General features: G+C 39.1%; 1 protein-coding gene across 10 annotated transcripts in view; it reads right to left on the reverse strand.

Moving 5' to 3' along the window:
- The window catches only part of Pam (peptidylglycine alpha-amidating monooxygenase), a 271,195-nt gene that overhangs the window by 31,383 nt on the left and 221,937 nt on the right, over window positions 1–17,875 (reverse strand). For 6 of the 10 annotated variants that reach the window (XM_085839854.1, XM_029480198.2, XM_085839853.1 and 3 more), the window contains exons 15-16: window positions 11,864–12,181; window positions 650–779 (exon numbers count right to left, since the gene is read on the reverse strand). In XM_085839854.1, the coding sequence (XP_085695980.1) occupies window positions 650–779; window positions 11,864–12,181 (448 nt within the window). The remainder of the gene's footprint in view (window positions 1–649; window positions 780–11,863; window positions 12,182–17,875) is intronic. The other 4 variants (XM_085839864.1, XM_085839859.1, XM_085839861.1 and 1 more) reach the window with 1 other exon arrangement.

The raw sequence follows: 17,875 nt of genomic DNA on the forward strand, positions 1-17,875 counted from the left end.
TTTTACTTTCAAGTGTAGATTTGCGATTAAGGAACTAGTCAGTGGACATTCATCTCTTAGTAGAATCAAAACAATGTACTGCATTTTGGGGACAAACTTAAAAAAAAATCCAACCATTGAGTATGCTCAGAAACACATTAGAGGCACTATCGCCAAGCGATTAAGTGGCCAACTCTGTTTTCAGATGTAAAGGATAAGATGCAACCTGCACAAGGTTTCTCCTCTACTTTTTATTGTCATTGTCTGTTGAACTGACATTATGTGGTCTGTATAAAAATCACGCTCAGAAATATATAGGATGATATGGCAACGTAAGGCAAGCATCTCACTGCCATTCTTGAAATTGTAGAGATAGATGTAAGGGGAGAAGTGATCAAAGAAACATTACAAGAGAACTGGTGCATTCACAATGCAGAACATGAGTCATGAATTCAGTTAATATATAACACTAGCTAGTGACATCACATAAGAAGAGCCATTGAACTTTTGTATGTTTCCAGAAAGATATACCCACACTTCTTCACAATTTTGGGGAGAATCAAAGTAAAAGAATGAAACAAGAATTCACCCATAAATATTCTTAATTTAATGAAAAGGAATGCATACTATTTTCATATACATGCTGGAGAAAAAAAAAAAACTTACTTACTTTCCATCCCAAACATGGTCACCTCTGTGGAAAATCACAAGATTATTCTTAGAATCCAGGGCCACCCCAGAAACCTGGCCTGGTAACAAGTACACTCCAGGCCACTCCAGTGCTTCTTCCACATGGAAATCTAAAAGAGAAATCCACACATGTGTTCAGCATCAAAACAGAAGCAGGGATTCAGAACCAGCATAAAAACTCATGCAAAGACACTGAAACCAGAATGGAGCAGAGACCACGCCACATGCACATGCACAGCAGCCTCTTGAGCTCTGACATCAAATGGCTGGACTTGTCTCGAGACCTTCCGCTTTCCTCTCCCATTGCTGAAACACCAGTAAAATCAGACAGGTCTTAAGCTATCAAAAAGCCAATGGGAAAACACTGCCGCTTCGATAAGATTCTTAACGTTAAGTTAATATTTTGTAAAACTATGCCAACAGTGAAGGTACTCTTTAGGAATTTATTTATTTTATGTGCATTAGTGTTTTGTCTGCATGCATGTCTGTGTGATGGTGTCAGATCTTAGCATTACAGACAGCTGTGAGTTGCCATATGGGTGCTGGGGCTTGAACCAGGATCCTCTGGAAGAGCGGTCAGTGCTCTCAACCACTGAGCCATCTCTCCAGCACAAATATTTGGTTTTAATATACAATTTTAAAAGATAAATAAATAGTAAGAATGAGAAAGCCAATCCTTCAATGTATTACTCTCTCGTCTATCTATCTATCTATCTATCTATCTATCTATCTATCTATCTATCTTTCTAACTATCTATCTTTCTATCTATCTAATCATCTATCTTCCTACCTACCTATCATCCATCCATCTGAATAACATCTGGATGATCAATACATAGCAGTTCCTAGGATAAGCTATTTATTGATTATCCATTATACCTAGAACTATGGAGGACAGCAATATCATTTGTCTTAGCTTCAGTGTTCCTATAAGAATTGGAATTATCTGTCCTTGTATATCTTTCATTTTTTTCCAACTTGACAAGCAAAGGCAACATTGATAACTCTGTTATTAACTGACAAATGATTCCTGTTTCTGACCCCATTATTCCTATTCTGTATTCTAAAGAACACAATCTTCAGAGAAGACCTGAGTGCATTTGTGTTAATCGAAGTCATAAACCAATTCATGAATGAACACTTAGTATAAAATGTGTTATCTGCCCCGATGCTAGGTAGCTATTAAGATAACCTTGAAAGCTATTGTGTCACAGTTTCATGTTCCCCTCTCAAATGCTTCAACAGAGATCTTGAAACATCAAAGCAGCAACCTAAGTTCCATTGCTTTCCTCCCACTTTCTGAAGAGTGTGCCAACATTCAGTTAAGCCCTCAAACAGAGGCATCAAAAGCTGGCAGAAGAAAGCAAAGCACAGAGCTTGTATAACAGGCACCTGAACCCCCGAGAGAGTGCCAGTATAAGGCTAAGCACTTACAAATGCTCTTCTTCAGTTATGTAAAGGCCCCTGTCCATGAAAATCATTTCATCTCTCTTTCACAGCTTTTTGTGTAAGTTATCAAAAAAGCTAACATCTACTAAGGATTTTTAATGAAGCATTTTCAACAGATAAATGTATTCTTTACACTAAACTCTGTGAATATGAAGATATAAAATATGGGTTTTGGCCTTGATGAACAGAAAGATACAGTAAGAATGTAAAAAGTAAGATGACTTTATCAATGAGGGAAAACAGGAGCCAGTTTATTGGGACACAAAAGAGCGTAAGATCACAGAAGTTCTTATTCTGTCTCAAGGCTTTGACTGGCATAGCATGGAGTGACCATCTCTTCAGAAGCTCACCTAGAACTGGAAAAAATAAATGTGCTTTTGTGTCAAGTTAAGAATGGGTGAGCTGAGAGGCTGAGGGAAATTTGGGAGTTGAAAGAGAATAGTTTTGTCCAAAAGGAGAAAAGCAAGGATGTTATGACTACAGTAGGTTTCAAAATGTTTAGAAACCTAGCATGGGGAATGAATCCTATGTCAGCTGGTTGTGGCAAGCATGGTCACAGGACAATCCAACCATCAGATCTAATTTGAACTCAGGCAGGAAAACTTATGATATGCCACAGAAAGAGCATGGACGTAACAAGGAGACAGTTGGTTTTCTTTTTTCTGGTAGTGCCATGATCTATACCATAATTAATTTTAAGGCACAGTGCAAGTGCTTCCTTCATAGTGGAAAAGCAGAGAGTTGGGAAACAATTTAGTGTGAGATATACTAGAGCAAAAGTTGATGTCATTTTCTCTCATGTGTGCTTCGAGAGGCTGTCTTAGGTTAGAGAGAAGTGGGGCAGGGTTTCAGCTAACATGCCTGAATCCACAAATAACCCTGGGCGTACCAGTGGATATGATGGAGCTTTCCAATGAACAGCATCCATCATCTACCGCATTTGCTTGTCATAATAGGAGAAAAGGCTGGAAATTGATACTATAGTCAATGGTGAGTCATTGAAGGTTTATAAGCTTGGGGTGATACCATTAAGACTGTGCCCTTGAAAGTTAGCTTTGGAAATAAGTGCAGAAACATTATAATTAGAGGTGCCTAAGTTGATGAACAGATAGATAAATCATCCCACAAAGGAAACGTTTTAGAGAGTTTGCAGATGCTTCACTTTCAGTGTGTTCCCTTTTCAGCTTGGTTGTGGTTTGTACATTTAGTTGTCCTCATTCTGTCCTGAGTAACCAACTCTGGAACTTACAGGTGGACTCTAAGTGAATCTTAAGCATGTACCAAAGTGGATATTTAATTAATTTCATCTGATCAAATGAAAAGCCCAGAAACACTGTGACTATACATGTCTCATTTTCTGTTTTGTCTAGTTTTATATATGCTCTAGTCTCTATCAGGATGGTTAGCATTTATACACTCTTATACTCTCATAATTTATGTATACAGCTACCTGTTTCAACCCTAAAGTAGTACTAACAATAATATAAGACTTATGTAGTAAAAATGAGACTTTAGTAACTGCTTTCATTTAATCTGAAGGCACCCATGTTCTCACTCCTGCAGCTTTTAGATTACTAGGCCACCAACATGGAGTGTGGTTAAGTGTTCATGAAGATGAAAGGTATAAACTGTGATTAAAATTTTCCAATCTGCAAAGCATACATTGTGATGCTGTCAAATACTAATTTCACAGAACATTGGAACTACTGTATAAAAAACACTAATCTGGCTATGAATGGTCCCAACATCATAGAGCTTATTTGGCTAATCAGACTGTCTATATGGACCAAATTGATTTGGGTCAAACCATACTAATTATAAAATCAAAATACTTGTCTGTATGGTTAGAGAGTTTTCAAAACACAAAGGCATTATAAATACCCAGAAAGCATTTATTGGAAGGCCCACCTTTGGGAATTTTTAATACAGCATTGGTAGTATCTAAGGAAATTAACTCTAACACTATGAAGAACTTAGCTTTTAAATACAAAATGTTTGGAAAGCATTTTAATTTAATTTATAGTAGCTTTGCAGGTGATAAGACTACCCAGAGCAGACTTCAACCTTAGGTATCTGAGTTCTTGTTAATCAGATTCTAGGATGGGAAGGGAAGTGAGGTCACATTCTCCTCTGTACATACCGGATCAGGAATTGAATGTTTTCCTCTCCAATGTAACTACCTTAATAGTATTAAAGGTTAAAGGTTACTTCCTTTAAGACTAGATGAGTAAAATTCAGAAAGTCATCTAGAAATCCTTTGTGATTGCTCTTACCCCTGCTACGAAGCACACGAGAGCCAGGGCCTTCCAACTGCACTGGGAAAACCCACATTATTTTCTCATTTGATAGAACCAAATTTATGCTTAAATCAGATGTTAGACCCCAACACCAAGGATAATTGCTTTCTAATCATTAAAATAGGAACATTTAAATTACTCACCAAAGAAATGGTATGACCAAACATAGCTTGCTTCTATCTTAACTTGACATTTTCAATCAGAGAAAAAAAGATGTGCTTCAGATTTCGTCTACTCTTCACTTAGATGATTCAGTGTGTGACTAGTTAAATGTTACAGAATTCTGATTTAAATCAGAAATTAAATTTAAAAATTTATACCTGTGACCCTGTACAACCATCCCTGACTCTAAAATGTGACCAGGGTTAAACTCAGAGAGTAATTAATATGGTTAAGATTGGATTTAAAAAAAAAATTCTGGTTTGAGACTAGAGTAGAGGAAACAATGCTTTATAAAAATACAGTAAATACATATTAATTAGACATTCTAGTAGCCTTAACACAACTCATTGTTTTCAAAAAGATGCCAAGAGCAATGAAATCATCCTCTTGAGAGTTTAAATGACATCTAAGACTTTTATAACAAATTATATTATTCTCCAGGGAACCTTGTATTTATTACAAAAACAATAAATGCATAGGCTCATATTCTTCAACAGATTAAAAAATCACTTGTAGAAAAATTAAGCATTACTAGTAAAATGATATCAATAAATCACTAAAAGAATTTTATACCTTTCCGAGAAAGAGATTAATGCTAGGGACCAGAATTACTGTCACACGGTCTTATTAATAAGCATTTAAAAGGGCAGCCACTTATCTGTGTCATGGGAGGATTAAGAGAGCTACTACAGAACTCTTGCTTGATAAAAGTTAAGCCTCAGACGGTGACTTAACTTCAGTGTAACAAGGCTCCTTGCATTTAGTCCTGACGAGAAAAACTGGAGGAAATCACTACATTTCAACAAAATGTGGTGATTGCTTCATCTACACTTGTCAGTAGATTGAGTCAATATAATTTATATCTGACAGATTTATGATTTATTAGAAGTGCCAGCAATAACTATAATTAACCAAAGCCACACAGGAAATATTTGCAAAAAAGTTACAGAGAAAACAAGAATTAATTACAATGTCTCATTTAACAGGAGTGAAATAAGAAAGAGGTAAATGATAGCCAGAGCCTCAAAGGTAGTGGAATAATGAGTGTAGAAGGATTTTTTTTTTGTTTTGTTTTTGTTTCTGTTTTCTTTTTTTGTTTTTTGAGACAGGGTTTCTCTGTATAGCCCTGGCTGTCCTAGAACTCACTCTGTAGACCAGGCTGACCTCGACCTCAGAGATACACCTGCCTCTGCCTCCCAAGTGCTGGGATTAAAGGTGTGAGCCACCATGCCCGGCTGTAGAAGGATTTCTAAGAATTATGTATGTATACATATACGCATACATATACATATATATGAGCAAAGACAAGTCTGCTAAAATCATTCTATTATCACACTGTTTGTAAACATACTTCATTTTGAAGTACAGTTTAAGAGGTACTCTCATGGAATAATGTTCCTAACTAGAAAGATGTAAGCCAGTTGGATCAAGTTGAGACTGAATTAGTCTTTTTATATACTTTTTATATAATATACTTTTTGTATATTGTATTAAGTCTGAGAGAATTTCATAATGTATGCAGTGCATTTTGATCCTATTTACCCTAACACTTCCCTTTAACTTCTCCAGAAAATACTCCCCACCCCATCCCAACTTCATTCTTCCCCTTCTTTCTTTTTTGCTTAATAACATGCAGAGTCTAGTTTCATTAGCAGCCCATATACTCAGGTATATGCCCAGAGACTGTCAACTCTTAGCAGTCTCTTCAGAAAGAGCAAGCAAGTAGGGTTTTCATTGTGGCCAAACTGTTTAAGTAGACAGTGAACATATGAGAAGAGTCGTCTACACTATGATTATTTTAACTGTAGGCTGATATGATTATATTCTTGAGGGGTACAGACTGACAAACCTCTTACAAAGCAAGACTTGGGAGCAGGTCTAAATGACTTTGATTCTTGGGTTCGGAGTGTTGGTGCCCTGAGGATGTAACTTAACCTTCACATGCCCTAGTTTGTGCCTCTCAAAGAAGTGACTATAACTCAGTGGCTGTGAGGATCAAATGAATTCACACATCTATGATGCTGAGCCTTGTTCAAAGTAAGCACTAAATTGTTGTCTGTGGTTATCATCTCCTCTACTCCAAAGGTGAAAACTCAGCCAGCCAAATGCTTTGTTTTAACCTAGGAATTCTATAAAACTTTACCATAGACAAGCATATGAACGAATTTGTATTAAGGATGCTCTCAAAGATTAAGTGAAAGTTGATTTTATCAATCAACAACAATAACAAATCAATGAATCATAAGAATAAAGACTTCTGGATTCTTCTATTGAATCAAAAATGTCAATCAAATGCAGCATTATTTTGTAATATACATAGGGTTTTGATGGCTGGACCAGTTTTTCATATGCTAATACATATTAGTGTGATAAACTGTGCCAGTGAAAGCTGGGTAGAACAAACTGCAAATTTTCATTGGTTGTTTAACAAGCCAACTTTCCAGAAGACAGCTTAAGATTGTATTTCTCCTCTATCTTAGTACAGATATTAAACAATAATGACAGAAACCAAGCAACATTAAGTCCCAATGTGTAAAACTTGTCTCTGTCACTGAGCCCAATATGTTCATCCTGTGATTCATGTAGCTCATAAAACATCAATGTAGCTCAACAAAATTGGTCAAAGATTTGAGGATCTACAAATTCACTATAAGATACTACCAAACACTCATAATTCACTAATGTGTAAAAAGCTGCTCCTATCTAAAAGTTCAAAAAAATAGGCCACATGAGGCAACTTAGACCAACAAAGACAAATGTATGCTTTCTCCTAGTTACCGATCCTTAGCCCTGAATCTTCAGGCTGGAATGCATACCTCAGACTAATATGGAAATGTGGAAATTAAAAAGGGATAATGGTGGAAGGGGGGAGAGAATGAACTGCAGAGAGGGGAACGGAAGTGCTATTAAGGGAGAAAGGGAAAAATGGTAGAGGTGGGTATGGGGGGGACTTACATAGAGAAAGGTGTAGGTGGGTAAAGCAGAGGGAGCACGGAGGAGCAGAAGTAATGCTAAGACCGTTTGAGAAGGCCACTAGGGAAACCTACTATTTTATAAACTTCCTTAAAAAAATACCCAGGGGACTGTTACAAAAAATCACATTTTCTAGACATGAATGGCCCTTTGAACCTGTGACCTCATAAAAGCTATGGATGCTTACATTACAGACACACAAGACGCAGCAATCAACATTCCAGAATGATCAGGGGAGGGCTTGGGAGGTCCCATTTCTAGTTGAGGAGCTAAAGGCCCTTGATAGCTCCTGAGGGAAGCTGAGTCAGTTTACTCCAGGGACAAGGGTCCTGGGATAGTTGCTTCTGCTCCATTGGCCATCCATGCGCATATGGGCAACAATAATTTAAATTACTAGGTCGCCCAGACACACACACACATAACACACACACTATAGAAGAGGAGGAGGGCATGCATTTGGGAAGAATGGGGGGCACATGAAAAGTTGCAGGGGTTTCAGATATGATCACAATGCATTGTACTCATGTATGAAATTCTCAAGAAATAAAAATGTTCAATGATTCTCACTAAGAAAGAGAATATTCAGAAGTTATGATAAAACAATATTCATTCTTTTCTCACTTAATTTTGGGGGTTTTAAATCTAATATATTGATGATTTGACAGTGATGATCACTAATAATGTGTCGTCACATCTATTCACTATTTTCTCTTTTATTAGATATTCTCTTTATTTACATTTCAAATGTTATCCCCTTTCCTCATTTTTGATGTGCAACTTTTTCCATGTGTAATCTCATCTGACTCTCATGTCAGCCCTACAAAGATTTTAATCCTCATTCTACAGATGAGAACACTAAAGCTTAGAGAATTCAAAGAAAAAAAAGTCAAGGTATTAAATGGAATGGCTGGAGCTTTTAAAGGCAGGCAGGCAGGCAGCTTCAATAGCTGAGTCTGATCCATCATACAGCCCTTGTTAGGGAGCTTTCAAATCTTACTTGGGGGCTGGAAAGATGGCTCAGTGGTTAAGAGCAGTGATTGCTCTTCCAGAGATCCTGAGTTCAATTCCCAGCAACCATATGGTGGCTCACAACCATCTGTAATGGGATCCCATGCCCTCTTCTGGTCTGTCTGAAGACAGCTATTGGTGTACTTATATAAATAAAATAAAGTAAAAAAAAATTAAAAAAGAATCTTACTTGGGGCAAATGGTAAGTGGTAAGTTATAGTGAGTGTGTATTCCAGACACAGACATCACACAGCACAGAAATCCTGTTCTGAAGAAGGCTAGGATCACTGACATATGACCCCCAATGAAATAGTGAATCCAGCATGAAGGCAGACACCAGGATGCAGAACCAAGTTCAATCCTGACAAAGTTAAACATCCATAAATGGTATTGTTTAGAAACTCTTAAATCCCTGGGCCAACCAGAGGACATCCTAACACCATATAACAAAGTGTTGAGCTGGTCTGCTACTCATGCTCTTTAGAACCATCAAGTCAGTTGGGTGGGATCTGTCCCCACATCACAGTTCCAACAGAATAGAAAGCATGGGAGACATAGATTTCCGTTGCTGACCACCTCACGGTTACAGGTTGTACAGAAGGCAAAAACTAGAGACATCGGACAGGGTTGTGAGGAGACAAGACACCTTCAGTCTCTGAGCAGCAAGGGGCCACAGTTCCAATGAACAAAGCAAGCAACTTTAACCAAGCTGGAATTGATTGAAATTAAGGCACTAGACAGTGCATGTTGGAAATCATAACAGTCGAGTTTTTAAAGCTAGACTGCGGGACCTCGTTCAATAGGTTAACTTCTCTTGGCTTCAGTTTCTTCTGACAATTAACATGCCTTAAAGATATCTGAAATGACTCCGTGCTATAATGTTAAGTGACCAAATAGCCTTGCATCTTTGCTTCACCAGTGCCATATAAAAAGTAACTCTTTTCTTTGCAGCTAATAAAGTCCCATCTAGCAAATTAGGCACATAAAGAAGACAGCTAATTCCTCTAAGACCATTAGGGCCACTCTCAGCTTTGCGTGGAGTAAAGAAAGGGCAGGAGAGAAACTATAGCAGCTATCTGTCCTGTTTATCCCACTTGCCCATCTCAGAGATGGGCGCATAAGTTAGAATAGTACTAATGTTATAAGGTTGCTATATATGCAAAATTTCCTACTTTCTTTTTGGAATACGGAAGCCTGCTGCAGATTCCAGCTTCCTCTGCCTGATACAATGAAATGGCACCTGAACAACCTTTATTTGTTATTGCCTGGTGCATCCTATAATAGCAAATGGGAGAGGACTAGGAAAAGGGTGTTTACAACTAGCCTCAACAAGTCTGAATTTTACTATTTTGTACTCTGTTTTAACAATTTTGGAGTTAGAATGGTGAAATAACATAAAACCAAGTCAATTCAGAAAGAAAATGCACATAGAGTTCTTTCACCAGTTGGGATCTGTGCTGCCTAACAGTCAACGACTCGTTAAATGTAGTGACATTTACCCACATTTATGAGAGGAAGAAAAACTTCCCCCGTGAGATCTTCAGAGGAAATTTCTTCTGAGCTCTGCCTCACAACTAGTTCTGGGAATAACAAATGATGCAGGGGGAAAAAAGATATTTTCTACCTTTGAAGATGTCATTCTTAGAAAAAGTAAGACTTCAGAAATACACACTGTTCTTTTAAAATATGTATACATGATGGCCTGTGTGTATTTATAGACACTGAATGTGTGCCTGGTACCTGCAGAGACCAGAAGAGGGGATAGGATCACCTGACCCTGGAGTTACAGGTAACTGTAAGCTATCATGTGTGTGCTCAGAATCCAGCCCAGGTCCTTTGCAAGAGTAATATTTGCTTTTAACCACGGAAACATTTTTCCAGCACCTGAATGCTGGTTTGTCCATTACCACACATGATGATAAAAAGTGTCCAGGGTGTCTTAAAATCAGGAATGAAAAGCTAAGTGATAGACTATCGAATGCTACAGTTCTACTGTGTTGTGTGTGAACAGACTTGCACTTGGCAGGAGACCTTTGGCCTTTTTCATATCTATATTCTTAACACAGAGGCTCACACAGAACCGTCATGTGTTACAAGATGGGTAGAGACACACGAAACTGCACAACTGTCACTGTACCCCCAGATACCAGTTCACTTGTTCTTTGACAGGAAGCAGAAGTTAGGTTTTTCTTCAACACTTTAGGTAATTTGCAAGCAAGAAGAGTCCCAGGATCACCTCTTGAGAAACAGTTTTATTGGACAAAATTGGAACCAGTTTGAGCCTGTTAAAATATGAGGAGTTAAAAGTGAAGGCTCCACTTAACACCTCATACAGACCATTAGGCCAGTCCCCATGGACAATACTTGAAACTTCCATGTGAGCAAAGGCGCTGCATGCTAATTCTTTTTTTCAATTATAAATAAAAATCAGCTGGGTGTTGAATAATTCATGGCTTCCTGCAAAGCTGAATTTGAAAACATCAAGCTGGCAGCCCGTGCCGTCCAAGCCCACGCGTGGACATCTGCCATGCACGCATATATATGTTCCTGTTTTAGAGACGCTCTCCACATGCTGTCTTATTCGGCTCTCCACATTAGCAAGTCACACAAAAGACAGTCAATATCACAGAGGCCACAGCACCATTAAAGACAAAGATGAGGCAGCTATCGCATGCTGGTACAGAAACCTGAAGGGAATAAGGTATTGTTCTCTAATTATGGAAGCCAATTCTGGCTAGAAATAAAGATAAATCTGATAATTATTGACTTACTGGAGATTCCCTTCAGAAATGTATACTCAAGTTTCAATCAAGACAACGTCTGATAAAGGAACTTAAGGAATCAGTCACAAAAATGGTTTTATTTTGGGTATAAATGTTAAGAGTATTTGATTCCGTTGGAAGGACATTAATTACTGGAGAAGACAGTGTATGCACTATCTACACTGGTATTTATAGGTGACCTTTGGGAATTTCAATTTCTTCCCATTGAGCCAAAGGAAAAATGTTGATTTATTACTCTGAATTTCACATATCATTCTTTCTGAAATGACTCAAGTGTGGTCCTACTTTGAATTGACTCACTAAATAAATGTTGACTTTATATAGTACTGGACCAACACAAAAATAAAAGAAAAAAAACTTTTCAAAACAAAACGTGGTATGGGATAACTCAAATCTAAGTGTTCCAATAAGTCTTTTCTATTGGTTCGTTTTGATACCTATTAGTTTTTATTCCCTTCAGATTTTGCTAATGTGGATCGCAGTGTTTCACACTTTATTGCATAAAAAAACCCCTGAACGCACCTCCTGAGGGTTCTGGTTCCCAGGGACCTTCACCAGGCTGCTGGAAGGATAGAGCTCTGCTCTCAGCTGGCCTCAAGGTTGACTCTAGCCTGTGGAATTTGTGGATCCTGTCTCTGACCAGGATAGCATTACCCCCTTCCTCATGCTCGGCTCCCTCTCTGGCGTCAGACCGACCAAGGTCCTTTTTCTGGACTACGTTTGCAATCTCAGCTACCAGGTCTGACCCAGATTCTGTCTTTTCTGTAGGATTATATTTGTGCACATGAACAACATCTTCCCTTTCTCCTAGCAGCTTGGAAAGTAGTGAATAGAAATCACCTGTGGGGGGGGGGAGGGAGGAAGAAATAAAGATGCATAGTGTTTATAAAACCATAACATTTACAAAGCCTGGTGCCTTAGAAATATCGAGTCTTGATTGTGACAGTGAGTGAGAAGCAAGGTTGTTCTCACACTTTCATGTATAGGAGGGACGGAGGGATGTGAGGGACAGAGGAAGGGACAGAGAGAAGGGGAGAGGGGGTTCAACACTGGAAGCATATTTTTACATTTCATTTATATACCATCTTCTCCCTGCAATTTCCCACACTGTGACCATTGGCAGATTCATAGAAATAAAACAAAATAATTCACTTGTGATTACATGGCATATTTTAAACATTGGCTTTCACAGATTAAATGAATGGATAAGGAAATTAAGAATTTAGGAATCCATCAATAAGATAGCCACAGATGCACTAGAGAAAGCTATCACCGCAACCAAATGATTTAAATTTGTTAAAAATCTATTAATTCATAAGCCACAGGATATCAAATATTTTTCAATAATATATGTGAAACATAATCACTCTATCAGACATATATATATATGTGTGTATATATATATATATATATATATATATATATATATATGTATATGTTTGTGTGTGTGTGTGTTGGGAAGTCGGTCTTATAGTTTCCCTAGTAGTAACATAAGTAGTTCCAATTAGTTCCAATTGTTCATCTCAAGCAAGAAGTGAAGAACCTCAAGAAGAATTGTTTTTGATATAATAACCCCTTTTAAAACAGCAAGAAACAAAGTTCATAAAAGAAAAGTAACGTTGAGAATCACTAGTTGAGTCAGCACTGAATGTTTTCTATGACTATATTAAAGAACACACTTTGATTTTATGAAAGCAAACCATGTATAAACAGTGGTTAGATACAATATCTAATGAAAGCTCACACAATGCTTTAGTTATCACCATTTATGTGGTCAAACCCATGATGTCTGCTCAGAACAGAAAATAACCCATGTAGATCCCTGGCAACTCCAGGTCTTCCTGTTAACTTACTCTACAGTTTGGCTACCGGGAAACCCTGATTCTAGATTCTGATTAGTTATGTTCAATTATGTCTCCAGCATCACTGCTAACATTTATAAACCCTCTTCATGGCCTGGAGAAGATAAAGAGTCATTAATGGTTTAGCTATGATGCAAGCCACTGAAGAATGTATTTTTAAGACATTTGTGCAAGGGGATACAAAGTCTTTCCAAACTTAGGCAAACACATTTGATATAGTTACAAATAATCTTGGCTCAACAATTCAAAGTAGGTTTGCAATTCTTACCCATGAAATCAACCTATCCCAGGTGAAATTTTCAACCAGAAAACAGTTACTAAACAATGGGGCAATCTCTTTAAAGGAAACAAAGCGAACAATGACTCAACCAAACTGGTTAGGTCACGGACCCTCTCTGCCTTCCAGAAGAAGTTAATCTGTTTCAGCTAAAGTCTTTGGTCTCACAAAGTATAAACAGTTCATTGTGCTCCTGCAATCGGACACTTCACATAGGAAATAAAATACAATGTTATTTCAAGAACAGATAGAACACATAATTTCAAATCAGAATCAATGACAACAGGAGGAAGAGACTGAGTACTTTGCACAGACCTTCAGCCTCACCAGAGTCTAAAATCTGTCCTAAGATACCAAATGCAGAATGCTGCCGTTCTGTTGAACTAGTCATTTAAAATCATCTTCCGGTTAGGAAAGCAAAATGTTAAAGCAACATAATAAGCTTGGTTGCACACTGGCCTCACTGAACTGTGAAAATACAGCTCCAGAGACCACTAGATGGCTGTCTCACTATCTCCCAAATCGTTATAAAAGACCTTGATCAGTAAATTGCTCTCTTCCTTTCTCTTTCTCTCCCCATCTCTGGGCTGCTCCTGGATAGATGGGATCTTGAGACGGTAGCCATTTCTCTTAGACATATTAAGATCTAAATTTGGGAAATAGGTCTGATGAGCATGTTAGAAGGGTCAGGATATAAACAGAAGAAATTGGCTGGGACAATTTTCTCCTATTGTTCATTCTTTTCTACTCTGCAGATTTTATTTTATTTTATTTTGCTTTGCAGATGCTGTTTAACATAACCCCAATCATCAGTGACTGCTATTTCTTCTCTAGCTGCTGGAGACCTTTGCAGAATGCTGTGGCCTATATCTAAACACTGGAGTGTTTCCCTTAAGCTTTCCTTTGCCATTTTCAGAATTTCTCATGCTGATCCACTTTCAATTGATTTGAATAAGAAAATGAGTCTAGTATGATTTTACATATTAGCATCCAGATTTCCCAACACCATTTATTAAAGAGGCTTTGATGCATCTTCTTTGACACCCTTGCGTAAAAAGGTGGCTGTTTAAGAGGGGATAGGGCTGAGGAGATAGAAGGAGGGCAAACATTGATGGGGAGGGCTAATCAAAACTAAGGACACTTATAGAGGAGAAAGTAGGGAAAAGCCTCGAAGATACGGGTACAGGGGAAAAATTCCTGAATAGAACAGCAAAGGCTTGCGCTGTAAGATCGAGAATCAATAAATGGGACCTCATAAAGTTGCAAAGCTTCTGCAAGGCAAAAGACACCGTCAATAAGACAAAAAGACCACCAACAGATTGGGAAAGGATCTTTACCTATCCTAAATCAGATAAGGGACTAATATCCAATATATATAAGGAACTCAAGAAGGTGGACTCCAGAAAATCAAATAACCCCGTTAAAAAATGGGGCTCAGAGCCGGGCATGGTGGCGCATGCCTTTAATCCCAGCACTCGGGAGGCAGAGGCAGGCGGATTTCTGAGTTCGAGGCCAGCCTGGTCTACAAAGTGAGTGCCAGGACAGCCAGGGCTACACAGAGAAACCCTGTCTCGAAAAACCAAAAAAAAAAAAAAAAAAAAAAAAAAATGGGGCTCAGAACTGAACAAAGAATTCTCACCTGAGGAATACCGAATGGCAGAGAAGCACCTGAAAAAATGTTCAACATCCTTAATCATCAAGGAAATGCAAATCAAAACAACCCTGAGATTCCACCTCACACCAGTCAGAATGGCTAAGATCAAAAATTCAGGTGACAGCAGATGCTGGCGAGGATGTGGAGAAAGAGGAGCACTCCTTCATTGTTGGTGGGATTGCAAGCTGGTACAACCACTCTGGAAATCAGTTTGGCGGTTCCTCAGAAAATTGGACATAATACTACCAGAGGATCCAGCAATACCTCTCCTGGGCATATATCCAGAAGATGTTCCAACCGGTAAGAAGGACACATGCTCCACTATGTTCATAGCAGCCTTATTTATAATAGCCAGAAGCTGGAAAGAACCCAGATGCCCCTCAACAGAGGAATGGATACAGAAAATGTGGTACATTTACACAATGGAGTACTACTCAGCTATTAAAAGGAATGAATTTATGAAATTCCTAGGCAAATGGATGGATCTGGAGGGCATCATTCTGAGTGAGGTAACATATTCACAAAGGAACTCACACAATATGTACTCACTGATAAGTGGATATTAGCCCAAAAACTTAGGATACCCAAGATATAAGATACAATTTGTTAAACGCATGAAACTCAAGAAGAACGAAGACCAAAGTGTGGACACTGTGCCCCTTCTTGGAATTGGGAACAAAACACCCATGGAAAGAGTTACAGAGATAAAGTTTGGAGCTGTGAAGAAAGGATGGACCATCTAAAGACTGCCATATCCAGGGATCCATCCCATAATCAGCTTCCAAACACTGACACCATTGCATACACTAGCAAGATTTTGCTGAAAGGACCCAGATATAGCTGTCTCTTGTGAGACAATGCTGGGGCCTAGCAAACACAGAAGTGGATGCTCACAGTCAGCTATTGGATGGATCACAGGGCCCCCAATGGAGGAGCTAGAGAAAGTACCCAAGGAGCTAAAGGGAACTGCAACCCCATAGGTGGATCATTATTATGAACTAACCAGTACCCCAGAGCTCTTGTCTCTAGCTGCATTTGTATCAAAAGATGGCCTAGTCGGCCATCACTGGAAAGAGAGGCCCATTGGACTTGCCAACTTTATATGCCCCAGTACAGGGGAATGCCAGGGCCAAGGGGTGGGGGTGGGTGGGTGGGGGACTGGGGGGGGGAGTGTTTTGGGGACTTTTTTGGATAGCATTGGAAATGTAATTGAGGAAATTACCTAATAAAGATTGATTTAGAATAAAAAAAAAAAACTAAGGACACATGGAAAAGCTGTAGAGAAATTCAGTACTTTGTAAACTAATTAAGAAGCATAAATTTTAAAGGCGCTTGAAATGAGATACCACACATGGGCAGATGCTGCTGCTCCCAGAAGACATAGATTACTAAACAAAAATCCTAGAACAAGGTAAGGGATACATTCCCATGAACTGTTGGTCAGGCAGGTTTTCAGAAGCCCTCCAAAGCAATAGATGCTCTTGCCCTGATCTTGGTTGCTCACCATAATGAGATGTTAAAACCCCATTGTTGAAGACACTATTCACTTTTATTATGTGGCATAGAACAATCAAGCTGTCACTGAGCTGGCACTAGCTTTCAGAGTGCCAGGAATCCTCCTTGGGCGGTGGGAACTAGTGGAGTTGGTGGTGAATCTAGGATCCCTATGTGGAGAGGGGTGGTGAGATGGTGGGTCGAGCAGAAGGTGGTATGCAGGCTGCTGACGGAGCAAGGACATATCCACACTCACGGGTCAGTGATGCCTTCAGAGGGCAGTGGTTAACACAGAGACTCACAACTGGCTAAAAGGCTGATAATTGTGACTGCTGAGTGTTCTCCATAAATGAGTCATCTGTAGCACCTGCTCCATGATTCAAAGGAATACCGAAGAGGAAGAAGATGGGATGTGAGAGCCAGAGACTGGGGAGGGCTGCTTGAAATGGGAAGGATCTCCTGGTCATGACCACTGCATTCATGAACTCAGAGCAGCTGTGGCTACTGCCCAAGATTGAACCCTAACTGTTGACCTTGTTGGGGAGGGCTCATGAGGTCCCCATTTATAGAGGAAGAGCTATTGGCAGTTACTGGCATGGGGACAGAGGGAGGAAGCAATTTCATTCTTCAGTGATGTAGCCATTGCTATGTTGGCCATGTTCCAGCTAGTAACACCACACCTATGGCCATGTCAACAACTCTAATTAGATTCAGTGGTTCTTTCAAAAAATCATGAGTAATGGAGGGTGAGGTGGAAAAAAAAGAAGGGGCCCAAAGGAAGTGAGATGAAAGAAACTGGAGGAAATATGCTAAAGTAGATTGTATACACATATAAAGCTTTCAAGACATAGATCAAAAGCATTTAAACATATATAAGTAGTTTGTTTTACTGTTGGGTTGTGTGATGGTTTGCACATGCTTAGCCTAGAAAGTGGCACTATTTGGAGGTGTGGCCTTGTTGGAGTAGGTGTGTCTCTGTGGGCTTGGGCTTTAAGACCTCTGTCCTAGCTTCCTAGAAGCCAGTCTACCACTAGCAGCCTTCAGATGAAGATGCAGAACTCTCAGCTCTGTCTGCACCATGCCTGCCTAGATACCGCCATACTTCCACCTTGATGATAGTGGACTGAACCTCTGAACCTGTAAGCCAGACCCAATTAAAGGCTGTCCTTTATAAGACTTGCCTTGGTCATGGAGTCTGTTCACAGCAGTAAAACCCTAAAGAGTACAGGTTGTTTCTGGGTCTTCTA

Source organism: Mus caroli, unplaced genomic scaffold (genome assembly GCF_978045245.1).
Source record: "Mus caroli unplaced genomic scaffold, Mus_caroli_1 scaffold_1, whole genome shotgun sequence".
In the NCBI taxonomy this organism is placed as follows: Eukaryota; Metazoa; Chordata; class Mammalia; order Rodentia; family Muridae; genus Mus; species Mus caroli.